The sequence below is a fragment of the Myotis yumanensis genome, unplaced genomic scaffold (genome assembly GCF_028538775.1).
Source record: "Myotis yumanensis isolate MYYU_CA2020_CCGP unplaced genomic scaffold, mMyoYum1.0.hap1 SCAF_9, whole genome shotgun sequence".
NCBI classification, from domain to species: domain Eukaryota; kingdom Metazoa; phylum Chordata; class Mammalia; order Chiroptera; family Vespertilionidae; genus Myotis; species Myotis yumanensis.
Genome location: NW_027223760.1, coordinates 65,546,004 through 65,569,143, shown reverse-complemented (window position 1 = coordinate 65,569,143; position 23,140 = coordinate 65,546,004). Strand labels below are relative to the sequence as shown.

Genomic DNA, 23,140 nt, shown 5'->3' with positions numbered 1-23,140 from the left:
ACACCTGAAATCTACATGTTATGTTGACCAATGTCACTCCAATCAATTTAATGAAAAGATATTAAACTGAAAAAAATAAGCCTATGCTAATACCCACCCAAGTCCTGATCTCAAAGTTTTAGTGTCATAGAACCCAATCACACACTCCAGGCAACTAAACCCTGAGAAAGGTGTGTGTGTGTGTGTGTGTGTGTGTGTGTGTGTGTGAGTGAGAGAGAGAGAGAGAGAGAGAGAGAGAGAGAGAGAGTGTTTGTATGTGTAACTCATGCTTTGTTCTAAAAGGTGTAAGATGGCTGAGTTATGATGTAGGTTGTCAAAGATCATCAATTTCTCAACTTATAAAGTAGATTTTGTATGAGTGGTGTAAGATATCAAAGCAAAAGTCAAACCAAAACCAAACAACAAAACAAAAAGAAACTCTCAATCTAGCTCCAGCCATCCCTCTGTTTACAGAACATTTCACTCTTGTTTAATCACCTGATTGGGTTTGGTTCTAAAAAGACTGATATCCCTGCTTTGACTTCTTTGGCCAAATGTTTTGCTCGTTCAGATAAGTCTCTGCCAACTTCTAAACTACTAAGGTAAAAAGTAGTCTCATGTTACACTTCTGACATTTTTTTGAAGTGGTCTGAGTCTGTTTAGTCAAATAGTATTGCTCTTGGAAAACACTAAACTCGACATTTGTGATACGTATGTGGGACAGCATTTTTGATGTAAGAATGGAACCTAAAAAGCATGAAATAAATGTGAGTATCACGGCCTTCTTCCCTCCGTTCTGCATGCTGAAGGTCTATTATTCTGGAAACGAAGGCATTCCCTTGTACTCCTATTTCAGTACCAAGATCTTTCCCATCCCATTTTGTATAACTGAGAGCTGCGGCCTGTTGTACGGACAGGCCCAAGTCAAGAACATGGCCGGCAGCAGGCCGAAGGAGGAAGTGGAAGGAACAAGGCAAATATGTAAAAAGGAACCATACAGTGCAAGTTCCGAAGCTGTCCCTGGAACATGGAAACCTTTCCTCTCGTTTTCATTTCCTTTGGTCCCACTTTCCCCAGGGCGTGTTCTCAGAACACCAACCCTGAGAGATGCACAGCATGGAAGGGGTCTGTGGACGAATGAAGGTGGGGACCACTCAGCTCTGAGCCTTCTGGGAGAGTCCTGGCCTGCAGGACCCCACTGAGAAATCCTGCACAAAAGGAAGCTATTCATCTTGATAAAATACACATTTATTGGACCACGGGGAACAGTCTTAACATCTCATGAAAACACTACATGATTCCAAAGGGCTTTTCTGTATCAAGCAAACAGTTTACTAATTTGTTTGATTTCTCGTTTTTGAAAACATCAGTAAGTAGTATTTTTTCCCCTTCAATCTGAGGAGGAAAATCCCAGCTGAGACTATTACTGTATCAATGAAGAGTCACTTACATTATAGCCACAGCCAGAGAGAATGGCCATCTACTAGACGTGGAAACACCTTTCAGATTGGACCTGCACCATGTGGGAAATAGCACTGTTGGAGACTTTAGTGGATTCTGGAACTCCCTTCTAAGCGAGTAATGCCCCCGGGGCTGGGATTTTTGCACACCTGGTAGGTGTGCCTGCATGTACTTCACATACATCGTGTCACTTTAAAGGGATACTCAGGCTGGGAGAGGTTAAATGGCCCACCCCAGGCCATGTAGATAGAAGGGACAGAGAGCTGGCCTGGGCAGGAGGCCCACGCTCTTTTTTTTTTTTTTAAAAATTAATTAATTAATTAATTTGTGATTTTTTTTTTTTTTTTTGCTTAATCCCTTCACCTTTTGCATCCAGCCCCCCATCCCTCTAACAGCTGTCCAAGCCCTTAAGTGTACCTCTCCAGCCCCACTCAGCAGTGCACCATTTTAAAAAAAACAAATCAATAACAATGAGGCAGAGCTAGAATCGTGTTTAAAATAAAACTAATACATATATCCCCAAAGAGAGAGCCACTTCAAAAATCCTCACTTGGGAAACTAATACAAAGAGAATAGGAACTTTGACCTTTACTCAGTGATTTAAAAAGAAATTGCATATAGACATTTTAAAGGAGAACTCCACACATTCTTCTATGACAGTAGGGAATTTTATTTCCGTGTGTGGCATAAAAATATACCCCTCTCTCGCAGTCTCCATGTTAATGGTCACCAAACATTTGACTGCAAGTTCTGTTTTCTGTGCATCACACAGAGCTCTGGTTAAAACAGCTTTCTCTTAGATCTTCCCTTTGAAAAGGAAAGACCAGAATGTGGGCCACTTTTTAAATAGCTGCTTTCTTTTTCTTTCATTTTAAAAAAATTTATTGGGGTGACATTGGTTAATAAAATTATGTAGGTTTCAAGGGTACAATTCTATAATACATCATCGGTACACTGTATTGTGTTCACCACCCTAAATCAAAGCTGTTTTTCTTTTTAATGTGGCCTTGGTAATAACAAGAGATGCTCTCATATAGACCATGGTCCAGAAGTTGGACTCACCCGCTCTGATGACCTTCCCCATCATCTTCCCACGTGGTTCAGACACACAGCCATGTACCTGCCTTCATAGGCGTTTGCATGCAGAATATCCATACACACTTCTGAGCATTTTCTCCTCAAACAGCTATTTTTAACTTTCAGCTCACAGTCTCTGAGCCGGAAGGTTCCTGCCAAAACAAGTCACTGGGCGACCCTCTACTCTGGAGACGAGGACATAAAGCTGGGAAGGCACCGTCACAATGAGCTTTGGTCGTCTCAGCAGTAACTTCCTAGTGGTCAGGGCGCCGGGAGCGCAGCTGCTTGAGACCCAGTGATTTTAACCACTGGCCTCAGCTTCCTCTATGCACAAGCCCAGCTCTGTCTTGACTTTCACTTCCTTCTAGAGCCTTCTCTCACGTGACATATCTAAGATGCAGTAAAGCAGCCCAAGGGCAGGAAGATGGGGGGAGGGGTTACCTGAAAACTCGGGGAGCCTACCCTTGAATAGACTGCAGACCTCTTGAACAGCCAGCCCTGAGCTCTGCCTCAGCCGGGGGTCCTCAGGCTGGTGGAGCCTTGAGGGACAGCAGCAGAATGATGACTATGCATGAGAAATGAACCCAGGTGACGTTGGCTAAAAGCACAAGAAAGGTGTTGGACCCATCGGCTTCGCTATTGAGCAGTAATTTGGTAGGGGGTTCAGAACACTGTGCTGCGTGTAGAATGGGGGAGATTATGTCAAACTAGCTAACCGTTAACAAACAAACCCTCAAGGTGTCTGCCCCTGACAGCTGATATGGGGTTTGCTATGGTTTTTACACACACACACACACACACACACACACACACTCACTCACGAATGGTGTAATAGTTACCAGTTCTTAGAAAATTTACAAAGACCTGCCACCTAGTGCCCATGTATACTATTACTCTGACAAATAGCCCTGCCTGGCCCTTCAGAATCTGGGTTCCTGTCCATCAGCATCCCTGTTCTAGATATCACTGAACACCCACAGTGTGCTGAGTGGGTGCTGAGCACTCATATGAAATAGCTGTTAGTGTGAACCATATGAAATGGCCGTTTTTGTAGGTAAAAAACACACAAAACTATCGAAGGTCAACAGTTTCATTTGGTTCAGTCTAAATCATTTCTATGTTTCCCACCTAATGGATTTTCCTCAAGTTCCAAAGATTACAGTAAAAATGTTACACAGACAACGAGCCACTTGGGAAATTCCTTCCTTCCTCCCGCCCCAGGCCATGAACGCTGGTCTTCTTTGGGCCACTCCCTTAGCCACACCTGTTTCCTCATAAAAACAAATTAGTCAGGAGCAGAAGATGGTTAGGATCACACCACAGAGAGACTGGGTCCTGATACTTGTACTGTTTTGTTTAGAAGCTTTTGAATTCGAGGCAGAGCAAATACGTTTCCTTGGTCAGCATGGGAGGGTGGGAAGGCCAGCAGCTATGAAGCTAAAGGAGTTACTAGTGACACGACCTGCAGTTACTAGTTCTGTGGCCCTGGGCAAACCACTGGGCCTCCGGGGCCTCGATTTTCTTGCTTCCTTGCCGATAGAGAGTAGGAACCCGAAACGTAAAGATTGCTACCAAGCCGAATAAAATGATGTAGGATTATAATGGATTACAAACTATGCCATGTTTGATACATGTAAAGGTTTTTTAAGTGATAACTTTCCTAAAATCATGCAGGATTCAAAATAATAGAAGTCCCTTTATAATGAGTTGCCTCCTGTGGAATTATGATTTCTATGATAGGTATAGCTGCCCTTACTCTGTTAAAGGCGTGCTGGATCTTGCAGGGCTCACACTTCTGTCTTATTTCTGACTCTCAATGTGAGTATTAAAGAAGGATCTATTACAAATGACAGTGGTCTAACTTCTTTTTTATCCCGAGGATATTTTTTCCATTGATTTCTTTTAGAGAGAGTGGAGGGATGGAGGAGTGGGGAGATAAAGAGAGAGAAACATTGATGTGAGAGAAACACATCGATGGGTTGCCTCCCGTTCACACCCCAACCTCGGCCAGGGATCAAACCTGAAACCGAGGTATGTGCCTTTGAATGGGAATTGAACCCTCAACCCTTCAGTCTGAGGGCCAACACTCTAACTAACCACTGAACCAGACCAGCCAGGGCTCCTTATTTTTTTTAAGCCACCCAATCACCTGAGAGCAGTAGACGCTGCATTTGTAAACTTGAACGCACTCTACAGCTGGTTGGACTTTGTTAGCTCCACGAGTGGGGAGGGACTAAGTACAAAGTGAAATATTAACTTTCTGGAAACTTCAAAGTTCTGTGTAAGGAGAGACATTTCTAAGCGATCATCATAAAACCCAGCCAGACATTTCATTATTGAGGGATGAGTAATGCCAGATCTGCAACCTGTTCCAGAGGCAACGAAAACAAATCACCTCCTGGGTAGCCTTGGCAGACTCATTTCCATGAATGTCAAAGGCAATTACTCAGAAAACAAAACCCTTTCTCTTCCCACAGCTGACCTGGGGCGGGGGGGTAGGGGGGGACCCACAAATTCTTATAGATGAAGCTTTTCATTCATGAAGGTAGCAGGTGGGATTTTGCCCTTTCTTTCTTCATGGTCTGCAGGTTTCCCATTTATCTCATCTGTTTCCCTGATAACCCGGGAGGTCTCTTGCTGGATCTTTGGCCCGACCCGACACTGCGGATGGGGCGACGCTTCTTTCCATTTTGTTGAGAAAGGTTTCCTGGCAATATCATGAGTAGATACAGATCTGGGTTAACAGGGTTCATAGGACTCTTGTATGTATTCTCTTCATCTTAAGTAAGAGAATATAATTATCAAGAGTCTACAAACACACTTGTTCTGAGCCAGGGGATAAGAGAGGGAGAGGTATACACAGAAGCAGTTGGGGAGCTTCCCATGTCTTCCAGATGTTCCTTTTCCTACTTGCACATCACCGTGTTAAAGGAGGACAGTGTGGTTTAGTTAATGAAAATCGAAATGAAGCCTAATCAGAATATCTGAGCTTTCTCAGTCATGGGACAGGTAAGGTGAGCAGGGAGCGCAGGATAAGAGGGTGAGGGGCAGCCGGTGGGGGTGGGAGGATTCAGAGTTGTTCTGATTGTAAAGACAGCAGGCATCTAAACTGAACTTGAACGTTCCCACCGCCCATGTTGAAAGCCAAACAGGAGTTAATTGACTAACATCACGGAGGGAGCGGGCCCCAGTGGCAGCTTCCTTAGAGGCTCAGACAAAGTCCCCGGGACTCAGTCTCTCTTCATGTCCAGGCTGCACTTTCTCTGCTCCATGTGGGAGCGAGCAGGCTTCAGCCACCCAGACTCTACTCCTCGCTGAACCCAGCCCAGCAGACAAAGGGCAAGAGGCCTCTTTCCTTGACTCACAGTGAAAGTCTGTTGGTTTCATTGGCTGACTTGACCGCATCCTGGAACCAACCACAGTGGCCAGGGCATGTGACCCACGGGGTCATCCCTGAACCACAAACCAATCTCTGGGATTAGGGGACAGGTTTGACTCCACCAGAAGCACATGCACTAAGGGAGGGAGGGAGGGAGGGAGGGAGGGGAGAGGGCTCTGAGGTCATTTCCTGAAGAGGGCACATGGGTTCTAGGGGCAAAAATGACAGGTCTTCACTGTGAGGGGATGGGGAAGTCCTAACTAGATGGACACAAAGAGGGTGGGAAGAGACTGGAGAAGCAAGGGGGTGACACCCTGTGCTAGGCCAAGAAAGGCAGACATGGGGCTCCCTACAATTGTGTCTCATCCCAGTGTTCATTGCGGCCCTGTCACCTTGAGCTTGGGGCCTGTTCCTCATCTGTGTGGGGGAAGAGAGGCCAGACCACTGGCACCTTACTGTGCATATACATCAGAATGGCCTGGAGAGGTATTTTCAAATGACACAGGCCCCAGGCTCAGTGCTGGCCACCCCCAGCGGGAGGTCGTAACCAGGGCAAACTGCAGTCCCTGCAGGTGACAGCAGTCCTTGTCGACAGATCATTCACCTCCCACAGTCAAAGGAGATAAAAGGTGGTGGGATACTTCCTCCCAAGCATCTCCCTGAAGACATGCAAACAGAAACATCTCTAAAAAGGGTGCTTTACACCCATCAAAGGTCCAACCAGGGCGCCAGTTTGCCGCAAGGTGTGGTCCACCAATATTTGGGGCACCCCAATGTCTTTCCAGAGAGGCCCTGAAGTCAAACTATTGTTATTAATTGCCTCTCCCACTGGTTGACATTAAGAAAGTGCCATTTGTTATGTTTTCTTCTGTGAAGAAAAAGAATAACAATCACATTAACCTAAAAAGGCTATAAAAAACATTCTTCCTTTTCCCAGTGACACACCTGTGTGAGGACAGAGCATCTTCCTATACTACAAACCAAACAATATATTAGCAGTGACTGAATACAGAAGCAGATGTGCAAATGCAGCTGTTGGCTATTAAGGGAGACACTAAAGAGATTTACACACATATAAAACAATGCCACTATCCTCACAAATTTTTTTCATTTTGGAAAATGGACTCATTTTCCACAAAATATGTTATTTACATAAACACATGATGGATTTAATACTGTTATGTTTAAAATAATAAAAAGATATTTAATTTTTTCCTCGATTTTACTTTCTATTACATTAAATACCAGCAGCTGTATATGTAAAAGCTATGTGGAGTCTCAGTCATCTTACAAGCATAAGGGGGCTCAGAGACCAAAAGGTCTGAGAACCTCTGGCCCAGAATCTCAGTGAATCAGATCAGTGGGACCATATTTATGTACAAGCAGCCAGGCTGGCAGAACTGCCCACCTGCTTATGCAAAGAATAAACTCAAACCACAAAGAGACACCCCATTGCCATGGCACAGCCTGCTCAGTGCTATAAAACCCGAGGAAGCGGGGACAATTCAATGGATTCATTGCTGGAAATTTGTTCTTGCTCATTACTCCCACATCTGTGGTCCTTTGAGAGCCGCCAGCATGTAACTCCCTTCCCTGCCACTAGATGACACTACTTGCATAGAAGTGACCAGCAAGGACTGCATCTCAATTTCCAGAGAGATTTTGGAGGGAAATGAACAAGGAAATCTGGCCTATCTTATTCAGACACACACTGGATGTATTAAGATAACGCTCTTTCTGTTCCACTGATAGTGGGGGACAGGCCAAAAGAGAAGCTTTCTGATCAAAGATAACTCACTTCTAATTACTCTTCTATAGGAGGGTCCTCAGCATCAGGTGCATATCAGAATCACCTGGAGCACCTAAAATCCAGACGCTTAGGCCTTATCCCAAGTCGTTAAGTCTGATTTTCAGCGGCAAGGGTGGGGGGCGGAGGGGGTGCAGTCTAGGCATCTGCATTTTTGAAAACTCCCCAGTAGATCCAGTGGGCGGCGAAGGGCGAGAATCACAGCCCTGGAAACGGTGTCACGAAGAGCCACCGGCTGGCCCCTAAGCAAGAGATACCCACGTTTCCTTGTTCTTTCACAAAAGTCTCTCTCTCTTACTACAGTCAGTGTCCCCCCATCGTTTCAGTTTTAGCAATGGCCTTGGAAAAGCAGCCAGGAAGAAGGCGCAGAGCCATCCTCTGACCCCATCTCAGGAAACCTCCCCACCAGGCCCACTCTCTCAACAGTGTTCTCTTGGAGGACTTAGGTGACGGCAGCGGGAGGGAAAGAACGCCAGGGCCTCCGTTAGAACATAGAGGGTTCACAGAAAGAACAAAAGCATGCAAGGAGGGGGAACAGGCATCCTTAAAAGAAAATGCTCCCCCAAGTGTCCGACAGCCTTGCTTCCCTGTCCGACCTTTCCTGGAACCAGGGGTTGAGAACTTTGCAATCACCTGGGGAACCTTAAAAATCGCACCTCCTGAAGGTGGCCAGCGGGGGCTCTGATTCAATGAACCAGGAAGGGCAAACCTGGGTATTTCTTAAAAGCTCCCAGGCTGAGTCTAGCTGGCAGCCAGTCTGGGAACCCCTGACCTAACCGAAGCAGCTATTTTTCTCGCTGCATGATAAATCCCACACCATCGGGGGATTCTGATGCAAGATAATGCTCGCTTGCTCGGTAAGGCTGGTTTCATGAGCAAATGTAATCTAAGTTCAAAGCCATTCTTACAGCATTCTATCCCATTCCATTTTATGACCCGTGCGTGAGCCGGGAGATGGATGGGCAGAGCCATTACTGCACCTGTCACACTTACTAGCGAAGTTATGCTTATGGTCATTCATCCTTGACGCCTGCGAACAGGCCGGTTATGTCGGTCACATGGTACTTCCAAGGGGCCTCCCGAGGAGCAAGTCAGGGGTCTTTTTCAGTTCCTCAAGGCTTTCTGCCTGAACAGCGCCAGGCTCTTCTTTGGCAAAGGAATGTGGCACCTCTGCTTGGTGCAGGGCGAGGGGCAACACCAGGTCTGAGTCAACTTCCCTGAGTGAAGTCCCAAAGCCTCTCCACCCCCAGGACCAAGACCCCCTCCAGCAGGAAGAGCTGCCTCGCCATCACCTTGCATTCATGCCAAATTTGGCTTCTGAACCCGGTGACCTTGACATCTGAACAAGGCTAACACACACAGCGGGAGAACTGCTCAGCACTTCCTGCCTCGGTCATTCTCTGCCTTGCTCCCCGACCCCAGTTCATGCTCCACCCACTGTCAAGCTTCCACTGCATCCCTGCTCCTCTCCTTTGTCCTCTGGCTTCCAGGGCCTTTGTGGGTGAGAGGTGCAGGCAGGAGGTCAAAGGGTGCAAGGAGGGTGCAGGTCAGTGGCTACAGGGATGGAACCTTGCTTGACTGAGGGGCCCTTTTCCTGTGAGAGCCCCTCCCCCCACATGGGAGCCCCCATTCCAGCCCTCATCAGACTCTAGTAATCCCAGCATCTTCCCCCAGTCCCTTCAGCACCGGGAAGCTAACTGCTTCCGCCACTGCCAGCCCTGGGGAAATCCCTCTTAACCCAATTCTCTGGGAAATGCCAGTGAATGTGTGTCCATGTCCGGCTGGGCCCTGACTGCTGGGCCACCTTCTCCTCTAATTGCTGTCTGAATGCATTTCCCACATCTCAGTCATGCACATGAGAGTCCTGGAGATATAACTCGTGTTCCTTGAGTATCTAAACTTTCAGAGAATGTCTCAGCTTCAGGTTACTGTAAAGCATTTTCCTATCCAAGCTGCCGTGACCTCTAGATGCCTTTAAAATACAGCAGATGAATGAGCTGGGTGCCTCAGTTTCCTGTTGTGCAGAACAAAGGGGCTGCATACGACAGTCTCCAAGACCCTCCTCCCCGGGCTCCAGCTTCTCAGGACGCCACGGCGAGTCAGACCTCAGCCCAGGGAGGGATGCACTGCATGGGGCAGAGGCTGCGGGAGATGCTGCCACAGACACAGCTTCGCGGTGCATTGGAGATGCACTGTTCTCAGGGTGGCTGAGGCAATCTGCTCCATCGATGCTCAACCACTGAGCCACACAGGCCGGGCCTGCCACTTCTTGAGTGCCCCTAGCCACCTGCAGGTCCACCTCCTATCCCAGCTTGTCTGAACCAGTGTTAAACCCTGTGATGCTTATAGTCCATGTTTGCAGGTCAGTAGATAATCCATCTATGGAATAAACGTTGACATGCATTTCATGAAAGAAATTACACTGGGCAATGGCATTCTAATTAAACATGCCAAATGGTGGCCCTTATACATCATAATGTTTTTAAAATCAATTACGAAAAGATCAGAGAGAAAACAGATCGCTATTGGCTAACTACCACCACTTTTTCTTCATTTGCACCCTCCCCATCTCTCTACCTCATCTAAGTTATTGAAGGCCAGTTCACTGGCAGCCACCTTGACAGGAGAGAAATCTGGAAACCACTCAAGTCCAAGGGGGCAGGTGATAACTTTCTGCTAATTAACACTTAATATTCTTAGATGTACAGGGAAGCTGGTCTCTCTGGATTATTTGGAAATGATCAATAAAGTGAATGGGCGAAACACATTTAAGAACTCTGAAAAATGAAATGTGAGGCTGTCCGAACCGGAGAACTATTAGAAAATGTACACACGCCATTCATTAAAACCTCCAAGACGCGCCATGACCGAAGCACACAGGGCCCCGGGCACTTCCCCGTCAATCCATTCAAGTTTCTGCCCCCTCTCTTCTAGTCACTGCCTCCATGGCAACAGTGCACTGACCTGCCCTTCAGGGAAACAGTTGCTGGCAAGACTGAGACTTTTAATAATGCCACTTGTCAATACAGATCAGAGAGAAATGGGTGTATCTGTACCAACTTACTTGACAAGCCCACCAATAGAATGAGTGACCCCCAGCGAGTGACCAGCCCAGTATTCGGAGTGCCCCCAGGAAAGCCACACGTGGCATCATTAGCGTCTAAGCAAATCCACACACTGACACCTGTCCACCAAACCCTTCCCTGCGTGTGGACGGACGTCTTCCTTCAGCATCTCCTTACCGTTTCCTGGTGGCTCATGCAAAGGGATTAGTACCCTGATTATTAATGTCCTCCAAATGTTAAATTTAATAAATACACACAAGATGATCTATATTAGGGGTGGGGAATGTCTGGTCCGTGGGCCACAGAGGCCTGCAAAATCATTTGGTCTGGCCCTGCCAAGGCATTAGGGGTGAGTTAATGAAATGTTTGACCAAATATAGCAGGCTAATTTTTAAGCTGATAATTTTGTATGGCCCTCGAATGGTGTTATAAATATCCAAATGGCCCCTGGCAGAAAAAGGGTTCCCTACCCTTGATAGAGTGAGGGATGTATTTTGTCACACAAGTTTCCTTATAGAAATATTGTCTAGAGAAATAGGTGTCTATTGATGGAACTTCTCAGGGGAGAAAAGGATGGAGAAATAACCCCAATACCCAGCTCTGAACTCTCCTCCCCCCAGTGAGCGCTCCCACTCATCTCTCTCCCGGACACGTGCCAGTGCACAGCCTGCAGTTGTAACCGATTGCTTTCTGGGTGGCATTACTCTCCGATTCAGAAATATCAACACGGCTTCGAAGATTTATTTCACAATCCATCCTCTGATTTTTCATGGCCGGGAAGGTCAGCGTCCAGATTTTCTATTCTAAGTGACTTTGGAACAGATTTCCCAAACAGACTACAGAATGGCTTTCGCCATTCTGAACGCTGGGACTCAAGTCCTCTCTGTGCTCCGTTAAAAGGTAAACGATCAGAAACCCCACCGTTTCCCAAGTCAATTATTTAGGAAAAAACACAAAACACAAAATAAGCAGGTGCTTTGGAGACACTGGTGTGATCCAAAGAAAATGGCAAATTACTTTTTTCCCTGGGCCAGCTGCTCTACTGATGTGATTCTGGGAAGGTTCTTCAAGGTGCTCAAACTCAATTAGCAAATCAATTGAAATCACTCCCCAGCCTGCCAACAGGATGTCCTGCCCCCTCAGCCCCTCCCCGTGCTTCCTGGTGCATCCCCACTGCCAAAGCCAGAGCCCACCAGTCCACCTGACGGTAGCCTTGCTTTTGGCTAACACTGGACAACGGGGGCGGTGGGGATTCTGTTCCGGTTTAATTAAGGATTAGCGACCACCAGAAGGAGCTGTGTCAGGGTCTGCCCCCTTATTTATATCTGCCCCGTCCCAGCTCCCCTTAGAAGCTGCATCCGGCACAGACTCCGTGGGGGCTGATGGGCGTGGCCGGCTGTCACTTTCTGTCAGTGGCAAACAGACAGGACCAGGCAAAGCAGATGGTTCCAAAAGGGGCGCATCCAACAAGTCCCCCCACACACCACAAGGTACCGGAGAGGAAAATCCCATCTCCCTGCCACCTCCCGCAGGAACATCCAGCTTGACCGCTCACCCGGGGGGAGTTTCTATCCTCTTTCTTTGGGGCAAAAGACAGTCTGTCTTTCTAAGCCTCTGGGAGGTAGCCAGCGTCACCCACAAGACTCACCAGTGTCAGTACAGTCTGTCACCAAGGTAAGACCACCTTTACGAGCCGGCAGGCCCGTGGAGCGCATGTGCATATTGTCCTCTGAGAAGCTGCCACACACAGCATGGGTTTGGCCAGCTGGGTGCAATCTAGACAGAGCCTGTAACGCCTCTCATGCAATTAAAAGCAAGTGACTGTTGTCATCATACAACATCCATGGAGGGTTTTTTCCTTTCAAATCCCAAACAAACCCACAGATAATTATTTGTGGGGGTGCTGGGACTGACTGTCTGAGTTTAAGCAAATCTCTGAACACTTCTGGGTCTCAGTTTCCTCATCTGTAAAATGGGAGGGTTGAACTGGAAGATGTCTAAGGTCCCTTAAGCAATAAAAATTCTAGAGTTCTTAGGGTGGCGGTGGGTTTCCTCCAATATCTTGGCAAACCACACATACGATCAGTCACCCGGCTTTTCGGCATAAAGACACAGACCCTGTCTCCGCCACAGGCGCCTCTTACCTTCTCAACCGTGGGGTGCTCTTCACTCGTGACGCTCGCTTTCCGGGCCTCGTTCTTCGACCGGCTCAGCCTCCTGGATACCTTCTCTCTGAGTAGCGTGGCGTATCCGATGTGCTCATAGATGGGGTTTGTGGTCATTTTGGAAATGTACTCAGAGGCTTTTGTTTCTATGTACAGTGTTATCAGGCCATCTGTGACCAAGTCGTGAATGGACTCGAACCTCTTCTCGCCCACGAAGTGTTTTCCATCGTAGAAGAGCCTGTAGTTTAAGGTCTGGTTTCCAAATCTGCGAGGAGGGGGGCCAGGGGGGCATCAGAACAATGTTAGAAGTAAGACTGGTGAATAACAGCAGCCAGCATTTTTTTTTGAGTGTGTCCTATTTGCCAGGCACCGGGCTGAGCACTGGGCGTGGTTTTCCCCCATTGGTTATCATAGAGACCCTTGGAGACAGTCACAGGCATTATCCCTGTTTCAATCCTGAGAGCACTGAGACTTGAAGAGATGGGGTACCTGCTGGAGCCTACATGCCTGGAAATTTAACCCCAGCTCACAATTCTGAAATTGGATGCTTTCCCCAAATCTGAGAGGCCTGCTATGAGGACAAATGACATAACATACAGGGATCTAGCTGAGGAGAGGGCGGCGAATGCATGTCAAGGGCTCTGATTTTCATGCCTGTGATTTTGTGGGAAAAGGCTCTCGAGGGCTTGCTCCGAGGGCTCGCTGGCATGGAGCATCATGAGGGCCACGGGGAGTTCTTTGGGTCGGTGTGGTCTCCGAGACAACGCCATGGACAAACTGCACGTCCGCTCAGGAACACGCGCACACACACGTGCGCACATGTGCACACACATGTGCATACACACATGCACACTCATGAGGTGAAGGCTTTTGACCAGGACTGCTGGGGACCCGCTGAGCCAAAGCCTTTCTCCCTCAGCTGGCTCAGTGTTTCGGGCAGATGGCTATAGCAGCACCGACCTTCCGGACAATTCTCCCGTTACTGTGTGTGCAGAGCCTCGGTGTCCATCTTGCTGGTAACACCTGTGGCCCCGGAGTGCGTGGCCTCTGACACATTGCGGGTGCATTGTAAACCAAGGGAAAATAAAGCATAAGTCTGGCGGGGGTGTGTGTGTGTGTGTGTGCAATGTGATTGCTAAATAGGTTCAGAGTTTCTGCTCGGGATGATCAAAAAGTCCCGAAATGGATAGTGGAGATGCTTGCACAACATTGAAAATATCCTTAATGCCACTAATTGTACGCGTGAAAAGAATTAAAATGGTCAATGTTATGCTATGTACATTTCACAGCAATTTACACATGGGAAAGGTGAAGTCACCCGTAAGACAAGTGTGACAGTGGGCATGGTCACGCTTACCGCAGAGCTAACGTGTAGCATCCCGGCTGGCGCTGGCTCTCTCTGAGAATGTACGCGCCCTCCACGCCTCCGAGAAGCTCGTCAGCCTGCTCCCGAGAGATGATCCCGTGGAACCTGAGGGCAGAGGAAACCAGGGCGCTCTGAAGAGACCACACACAAAGCATGGACCACGCAGAGATGGCTACAAAGATGATGGGGCCACCAGGATCTCTGCCCCCCCAGTTGGGTGACTACTGTGCATCTAGGGAAGCTGAGCAGCCACCCCTCAGCATGCACCCACACCCATCATACGCATTCAGGAGGCCAAACACAATGGACCCGCAGTCCACCTGGCTTCCGGCTGTTGCTTTTGCTCACAAGCTGAACATTAAAATGGAAACAAATGCCAGGTTATGACTCCTTTGTTAACCAGGGGGAGTAACACGAGATCAATTACCAGCTTAGATCTCTGCTCCAACACAGAGACTATGTATTATCCTGATTGCAAATGAACACTATTGATTATCCACCTGCTTACTTCAGGGGAGGGTGTGTGTGTGTGTGTGTGTGTGTGTGTGTTAACATTTGGTAATATTAGAGGCTCATTCTCTGGAAAGGATGGCCAGCTATAATAAACATTTCTCTGTTTCTCTAAATTTAAATTTTGGGAGTAATAGCTTAGTGATATGTTTGCAAAATGTTCCTTCCTGGAAAAGGGCAGGGAGAGAGGGAAGTCAGCTAGAAAGAAAGTTTTGGGTTTCCTCCCACGAATGCAAAGATTAAGCTGGGGGACAGTGCATGATCTTGGAGCACTGCTTTTCAGTGTGCTGTGACATAGAGCCACCCTCCTGCCGTAAAGGAGGCTAGTGTCGCCAGGTCTAATAAGAGACCTGGAGGGATCTGTGCAGAGCCGAGCTCCGAGGGTCCCAGTGGCCCCTGCAGAGCACACATGGGGTTGCAACTGGCGGATCAGTTCTCCAGGCTCCTGGAGCTGAGCAGCGAGATTTGGGGCCTGGATTGTGAGTGTGACCACTGGACCCTGCCAACCTCATGGGGAAGCCTCCTATGTGGCATGAGCTGGGGCCAGCAAGGGCTGGACAGACAGCCTGAGCCAAGAGAACTGATACCGGGCCCCTGAGGGTGGGAGAGGGAGAGGGCAGAAGGGACATTGGGCATCAGGAAGGTTCCCACACCGGAGTCAGAAAGGACAAAAGCGGGTGTCACAGGAGGTTGGAGGCTGGGCTGTCCAGAACACAATCTGACTGTGTGACTGACCATGGTCTGGGTAGGGCAGGGCAGGGCAGGGCAGGGGTGACCAGAGCAGGACAAGGCACACACAGAGGGCTCAGGGACCTGACGCCCCTGCCCCATGTCTCTTTCAGGGGTGGAGGAATATACCGAATAGGCAGTTAACCTGGAAGTAGTAAGTTTTAATGACCTTGACTTGATGTGTTTAAGTGATGACCAGCAGCCTATGCAGTGTCAAAACCAAATTCAATTCAATTGTTCCACAAAAGAAAATCACAGGCCTGTGAATCTGAGGACCCCGCCCGTGGCTCCTCTTCCCCTTTATGCATGGAATTTAAAATACCCATGACGTGTATGTCTCACTTTGTGAAAAGAAAGTGAGGCCAGAGGCTGGAAGAAGGAGGTAAGAAGTTCACATGGTCTCGCTCATGGTCAGCTGATGGGTGTTGTGCACCATCTAGAGTCCCATAGTTGCTAACTTCCCCAAATTAGAAGGTATTAACTTATTAAAAATTTTAAGAACAAAAATAATATCTATGCACAGTGAAAAAAATTCAAAAAAGTTAATGCCACTAACAAAATAAAAATAAAATAGTAAATAAATATTCTCTTTCCCTAAATGTGCCATTGTCAACAGTTTTTGTGTGTGATTCCTTCTAAGAAAAAAAACATACATGTTTCTTGAATAGAGCATGTGTTAGTTTTGGAATGGGACAAAAACAACAACAGAAAAGCTTTCATTTTGAAAAAAGAAAGGAAAATACAGAACCTTAAGTTCTGAAGTGAATGTCCCTCTGATACATGTTCCTTTTATGTGGTCAAGGAAATGTGCCCTGGGCCTCCTTCTCACTGCAGCGTGTACGAGGTTTGGGGGGTGGAGGATGAGAAAGAGAGGGTTATTTAACAAAACTTTCCTGCAAAAGATGAAAACTGCAAAATAAATGGAGGTCCTTTTGGAATTCATGTCAGACAGTGTTCCATTGGAGAAGTATACAGAGGTTTTCATTTTCTCTTGTTTTATAAACTATGTTTTCTGGGAGCAAAATCCAGATCAGCATATTGAAGGGGAAAAAGGCACACACACATCTAACGAGGCTGGGCATTAGGGACGTGAGGGATGTGGGGTGGATGAGAGTGGAGGCGGAGTTCCCGCAGGTGCTCCAGAGGGGCCGCTGAATCCCCAAGCTCGGGGAGGAGGCACAGAAATGCAGCCATGGCAGTTAGGAAGTGGTTGGGGGCCGGGACAACTAAGAGGGTCATTCATCATGAAGAGGAAGCTCTGATGGGTAAGGGGATGGAGGAAGAAGGTGTAGGATTGGTGGGGAGAGCTTGGGAGGTGGACTTGAAGGAGACTAGGCTTCCTTACAGCCTCCTCCAGTTGGACGTGGGAAGAAAGCGAGTTGATAGCCGCCCCTGCTCAGCCTGTGCTGCCTGCCCTGTGAGCTACTCTCTAGGCCTCAGACTTAACCACTGAATAATGATGTTTGTTTGCTTTGAGTAGGTTTCTGAGAGAGTAAAGCAAAACAAGACTAAAAATGAACAGGAAAATGGGAGGAAATAATGAGGGTATTAAGGCAATTTAGCTAATATAGCCAAGTCAAGGGAAATGATCATTTCAGTTTTATGAGACTGTGGGGACGTGGGGGTGACATTCCTGAGTATTGCATTTACTGGGGTGCATGAAAGATAGGAGTTCAGCTACAGTTTACGATCTTTGACACCCTAAATGTTTACATAACATTGAGGTAGAAAGTGAAATAAAACACAAAGTCTCAATTATGGAAAATGCTGCCTCACGTTTCAAACACTTGCCTGGGCCTCATTGGCTGCTTCTGTGGAGAGGGGTGTATGTAGCAGGAGACACTCCTCCTCCCACATTAACAGAAGCCAAGCACCTGAGTCTTAGAAAGAAAATGCAATACAAAGGGGTCCCATTACATTTATCATTCTTATTAGACTCCTGCACAGTGGACATTTGATGAAGACCTTATATTAGAAGCTTCTTAATATTTATAGTTAAATGACATATGAATTGACTCCTTACTACATTATTAAAACAAAGAATAGCATAATACATACTCTCTTCCGTAATATTTTGGTCTGTTTTCCACCTATATTAAAAAAGAAGAAAAATATTAATAATGCATTTGAATTCAAATCAGATAGATAAAAATGCTTTTCAAACAAACGGAGGTGGAGTCCTGGTCGTAATTTTATTACAGTTTTTGTTCCCAAAATTAGAGATCCATGAATCTGTGGAGTTAACCAACACATTCCCCTGTCTGGGGTAGGAAAGTTCTAGAATCATCATATTGCTCTAATCATTTAGGCTTCTTCTTCACCCAAACCCAACCATCTAATAAAAGAATTTCAAAGGAAACAAAGTGATGCTTATTTTAATATTAGGGAATTTATAAAGATATTACAAGGCTCCATCCTGAAGAATACAAGGAATATTTTTAGCATGAATAAAACATAAGCACTTATTTCAATCTTCACCCACTTGTTTCATTATGTATTTACAATAAAAATGAAGCGTGCATCTGGGTTAAAAAATAACTTTCATTTGGTCCCTTCCCATGCAAAGTCAATATTCTAACATTCTTATTTTTTCAACAAATGATTAATGACTAAAATTACTTGACACCAGAGATATAGATGCAGAGGATAAGATTTATGACTCGACCAAACATCACAAGCCTTCCAGAAAAGATTTCCCAATCACAGCATCTGCCTTGGGGTTATTAACCCATGGAATTTTTATCTCATATAGACTAGTCTACTTTCACAAGAACTTCGTTTTCCGATGTTCCTGGTGTTGGAGTTGGGGAGAAATGAATAGGAATTCTCATGATCAGCTTTTGTCCTCTAATCTAACTCCAGGGACTAGAAAACAGTGGGGCCACATTAAGTTATGAATTTCCATTGATGTTATGATGGCGTACAATATGAGCCTGCAGCTGTTTTATTTATAGTTATTTCTGTCTATAGTCAAATGGGGAGGTTTTTAAAGAATTATTTTTAATCCTCACCTCTTATTGATTTTAGAGAGACAAGAAGGGAAAGAGAGAAACACTGGTGTGAAAGACAAACATTGATTGGTTGCCTCCCATACACATCCTGACTAAGGATCAAACTTGTAATCTTTTGATGCACCGAAGACGTTCCAACTAACCGAGCCACCTGGCCAGGGCTCATAGGTAAGGAAAGAGGTGGGAAAGGTACTGTCCTATCTCCACCCCTCAAAGGATGCAGGGGATCCAAAGGGGTAGAAGGGAGCTAGAGAGAAATGGTCAGGAAGGGGGAGCAAGGAATCTGAGGGCCACATTCACAATCCTGAGTGGACAAGCTTGACTGGCATAAAACTAATCATCTGGACACTTCTAAGTAGGTGCTCACTCACCTGTGTATTTTATACTTGAAAAGCACTGAACTGAGAGGGGGGCATTCATAATTCTCAGTCTTCATGGTGTGAAGCCTGCTCAGTGTCACTTAGAGAGGAAGATCTAAAACATGTAATTAACAGAAGCACCGAGTGCAAAATGGCACCTTGTTATCTGACGTATACCATGACACTACGTGCCGGAGAGCTTCTCAATATGAGCTGAACATTTTGTCATTCATATCATTCTATTGGCTTTCAAAGTTCTTTCTTCCTTTTATGATACCTTAGGTATCTGAATATAACACCTACATGGCATAGAAGAAATTTAGTTCCAGAAAAGCCAGTGGAGGCAGACGAGGCATAATAACTCTGTATTCTTAGAGAGAAGGATTAAAATGATTCCCTATGTAGAAGGACAATTTTATTTCCAACTTTTTGGTTGAGTCATAACACACATTTGCAAATCTGGGGGTAGCTTCCAACCCATTTTTCTTCTCTATCCTCTTATCTCCCCAGAAGGGAAGAGTCATCTAACCTCCCTGATGGGCAGCATGGTAGAGAGAGCCTGCCTCTAACTGCTGGCATGCAGGTAACTAGCTAATCAATGTTGAATTTAATTGACTCTTCAGACAACAAATTGCTTTCAGTTCATTAATCCACCATAAAAACTCACTGTGTTCAGGACTCTGTGCTAAGCCCTGCAATCGTTCGTGAAGTGATGACCTCCCAAGCGTGAGAGGAAGGGTCCGAGGAGCTCAGGGGTGCTCTGCATGTGCAGCAGGAAGACATACTAAGAAATCTAACGCAGCCTCCGTCACCTCCTCCCGTGTAGGGAAGCCAATAGTTATGGTGCCTTGAAGGAGATCAAATAAGACCCTGCTTAGAGGACAGTTGGATCTAACTGAGGGACAAATCTGAATATGAAAACCATGAGCAGACAGAACAAGAGCATTGAATTGTGTGTGGGAGGTTACACCTGGAATATGGTCGTGGGATTTGTCCCCAATGTTGCAGGAGATGTATACTAAAATATCCTTCATTTGAAATTCAAATGTACTTAGGCACCCTGTTTTTATGTCTTCTTTTCTAAGTCTGGCAACCCTTCATAGGGGGAGATGAAAGGTAGAAAAGGGAAGAGAAGGGAAGACAGAGGTGTGGGCATCCATCTGATCCCTGCTCTCCTGGTCGGACTCGATCTCTTTTCCTTTTGTTGTACAGCTGTCCTTGTTAACTTAAAGAGAGAAATACTGGCTGGGATCAAAACCAAACAATAACCCTCTCCTTTTCCTAAAGTTTTTGCTCACAGGAATTGAAACAGTCTCCATCTCCACACTTCACTGAGCTTTTAACCACACAAGAGCTTAAATTGAACAACCCTAGAAAAGTCATAGGCATCCACATTTTTTTCAAGGTGCCCTTAGATGCAGACAAAACACTCAAAAATATCAATATCCAAAATATTACTAAAATGCCTTTAAAAAACTATACAACAATCTGATAAGATTTTCTGCCCTATATAAACTATTTAAATACCAATAACATAATTGTCTAACACTTAATGGAGTCATTCATAGGAGTTGTGTGCAGTCCACTGCTGAATAGAATAGGGATTGTTTATGCTTCTACACTGAGCATCTATATATATAAAACCCTAAGCAACTGGTTGACCAGTTGCTATGATGTACACTGACCACTAGGGGGGCAGACGCTCAACTCAGGAGCTGCCCCCTGGTAGTCAGTGTGCTCCCACAGCAGGAGCGCTGCTCAGCTGACCAACGGGTGCCAGATACCGTGCTCACGGCTAGCGAGCGCAGCTGCGGTGGCGCAAGTCTCTCCTGCCACTGCAGCAGCACTACCGAGCAGTACCAGGTACTGCAGGGCTGAGATGAGTGGGAGCAGCATGCGCCTGGCCCAGGCTCGGGCTCCTCCCTGGCCACCTACCGCTTCGCACACTACTATATCCCTCGGGGGATGTTGGACTGTCAGTTTCGGTTCAATCCCTGAGGATTGAGCCGAAACTGGCAGTCCAACATCTCCTGAGGGGTCCTGTATTGTGAGAGGGCGCAGGCCAGGCTGAGGGACCACACCTGTGCACGAATCCGTGCACCGGGCCTCTAGTATACTATAATAAAAACCAACCATGAAATAATATTGACAAAGTTTTGAAAAATACTCTCTAAGTTGAACCTGCATTGGTAGTGCCCCCAGGTACCAGGCCTGAACAAATACTAAGGGGCTATATCCTCAGGGAAAAAGGCAGGAAAATATGTCCAATAGACTTAAACATGAGGCCAATCAGAGCACTGAGATATGAGAGAGACCCTCTTCCATCTCCTGGCAGCCCTGCTACTCAGAGTGTGGCCCGGGGACCAGCCTCCAGCAGCAGGGGCGCTACCTGGGAGCTGGTCGGAAATGCTGAGTCAGCACGTCAAAGGGGTTGCGTACACACTAAAGCTTGAGCAGCTGCCACAGGAGAACTTGTCATCGCAGGTTTTCAACTGGAAGAAAGAGATGGGCTAAAACTTTTTCTAAGTTGTTAGAGCAAACATTCAAGATTTGCGGTGGGGGCTGTTCTGAGAGCAAAGGCTGCCTGTGCTGACTGTTCGCAGAGCAAAGACTACGATTGCAGAGCCCTGCTGTCAGTTTAATTGCTGGGTGACCCTCAGTAGGTTATTAAACTTCTTTGCATCTCATTTTCCTTCATTTTCAATAAAACTGGAGTTATAAAAATGCTCTGCTTTAATAAGGCTGTTTTGAAGATTGGGTGAGATAATGCATATAAAAACGGTGAGGCTTGGAACACAGTCGGTAACAGGTTATCATTTATTGAGTAGCTACTCTGTGCCAGGAATGTCCTTAGGTTTCCCATGTTTATCTCATTTAAGCCTCCCAACAACACTGGGGGGGAGGGGGGGCACATGAGCTCTCTTATTCGACAGAAAGCCACTAAACCAGTGGTTCCCAAACTTATTTGGCCTACCACCCCCTTTCCAGAAAAAATATTACTCAGCACCCCCTGGAAATTAATTTTTTAAAAATTTTAATAGCAATTAAACAGAAAGATATATGTATTAATGTTTCTACCTTTTTCGTAAAATATAGTAAAGAAAGGTGTAAATTAGAAACATTGAAGTTTGAAATTATGAAACTATTTATTGAACTCAGAATAGAAAGGTAATACAAAAAAAAGTTAAAACAAATGCACCTGTGGCCATCACCGCCCCCCCCTGGATGGCTGCAGCGCCCACCAGGGGGCGGTAGCGTCCACTTTGGGAATCACTGCGCTAAACAATGAGCATGAGGTCACAGGACTAGCAACTGGCTTCAAACCTAGCACATACCCTTTCACTCCTGGGTGCTTCTTCAGAGCAGACACCAACCCGCACCAGCAACTTCATCGCTAGGGCACAGTGCTGCCCTTCGCTTAAATACTGGACTGTCCAAATTGTCCTGCAGCTTTCTTTGCCAGGACTGAACGCCTTAAAATCTCTTTGTGATGACTGAATTCTGTCCAAGAGTGAACAAATGAGAACCAGGGATCAATCTGCCTCTCTCAACTGTTCCCCTGTCATTTAGAAGTGTGGTATTCCAAGCTACCTGGTTAATTTCCAAGGCCTCCTTCTAATGTTAAGGACACATTCTCAGCACTTTGCAAAGCTTGAAAGAAACAGTAGGGTGACAGCTGCACAGTGAGAGACAGGAAACATAATCCTTAAATGAGTTTGCTTTATAGTCAGATTATCATTGCCTAGATAAACACAAGTTCTTTTATATTCAACACAAAGACATCCAAAGAATATTGTGAGTCCTCTGTAAACAAGGTTTCCAATTATTGAAAAAACAAAGCTCTTATAATCTCTCAGCAGCTGGTATATGTTAAGTTTTTGCTTAATAGAAATAATTTTAAAATTCAATTTAGCAACCTCCTAAGGCAGGGCAGCTAGACGGCTGGATTTTCTGAGCTACTGATCAAATGTAGAGAAATGGGTTTTGATGACAGGATTTGTATTGGTGATATTGGGACAATTTCATCCAGAAAAAATAAATAAATAGGGCTAATTCCGTTCTAATTAAAAATGAAAGTTCTCTATTGAAAAGGAGAGAAGGAAAGTGCAAGTGCTGAAATGTACACTCTCCTAGTCAAAGAGCATAGTATGGGATGGAAACTGAGCAAGCTTTAAAATCTCCTGTTTCTGTTCATCTAGAACCTAAGGCCTTATTTTTTCTCGTGGCATTCT

General features: G+C 46.1%; 1 protein-coding gene across 1 annotated transcript in view; it reads right to left on the bottom strand.

The window, feature by feature from the left end:
* CHN2 (chimerin 2) overlaps positions 1-23,140 on the bottom strand; it is a 225,993-nt gene that overhangs the window by 49,212 nt on the left and 153,641 nt on the right. Inside the window, exons 4-6 of the mRNA XM_070424496.1 lie at positions 17,597-17,628; positions 14,291-14,404; positions 12,913-13,198 (exon numbers count right to left, since the gene is read on the bottom strand). Coding sequence (XP_070280597.1) covers positions 12,913-13,198; positions 14,291-14,404; positions 17,597-17,628 — 432 coding nt within the window. The remainder of the gene's footprint in view (positions 1-12,912; positions 13,199-14,290; positions 14,405-17,596; positions 17,629-23,140) is intronic.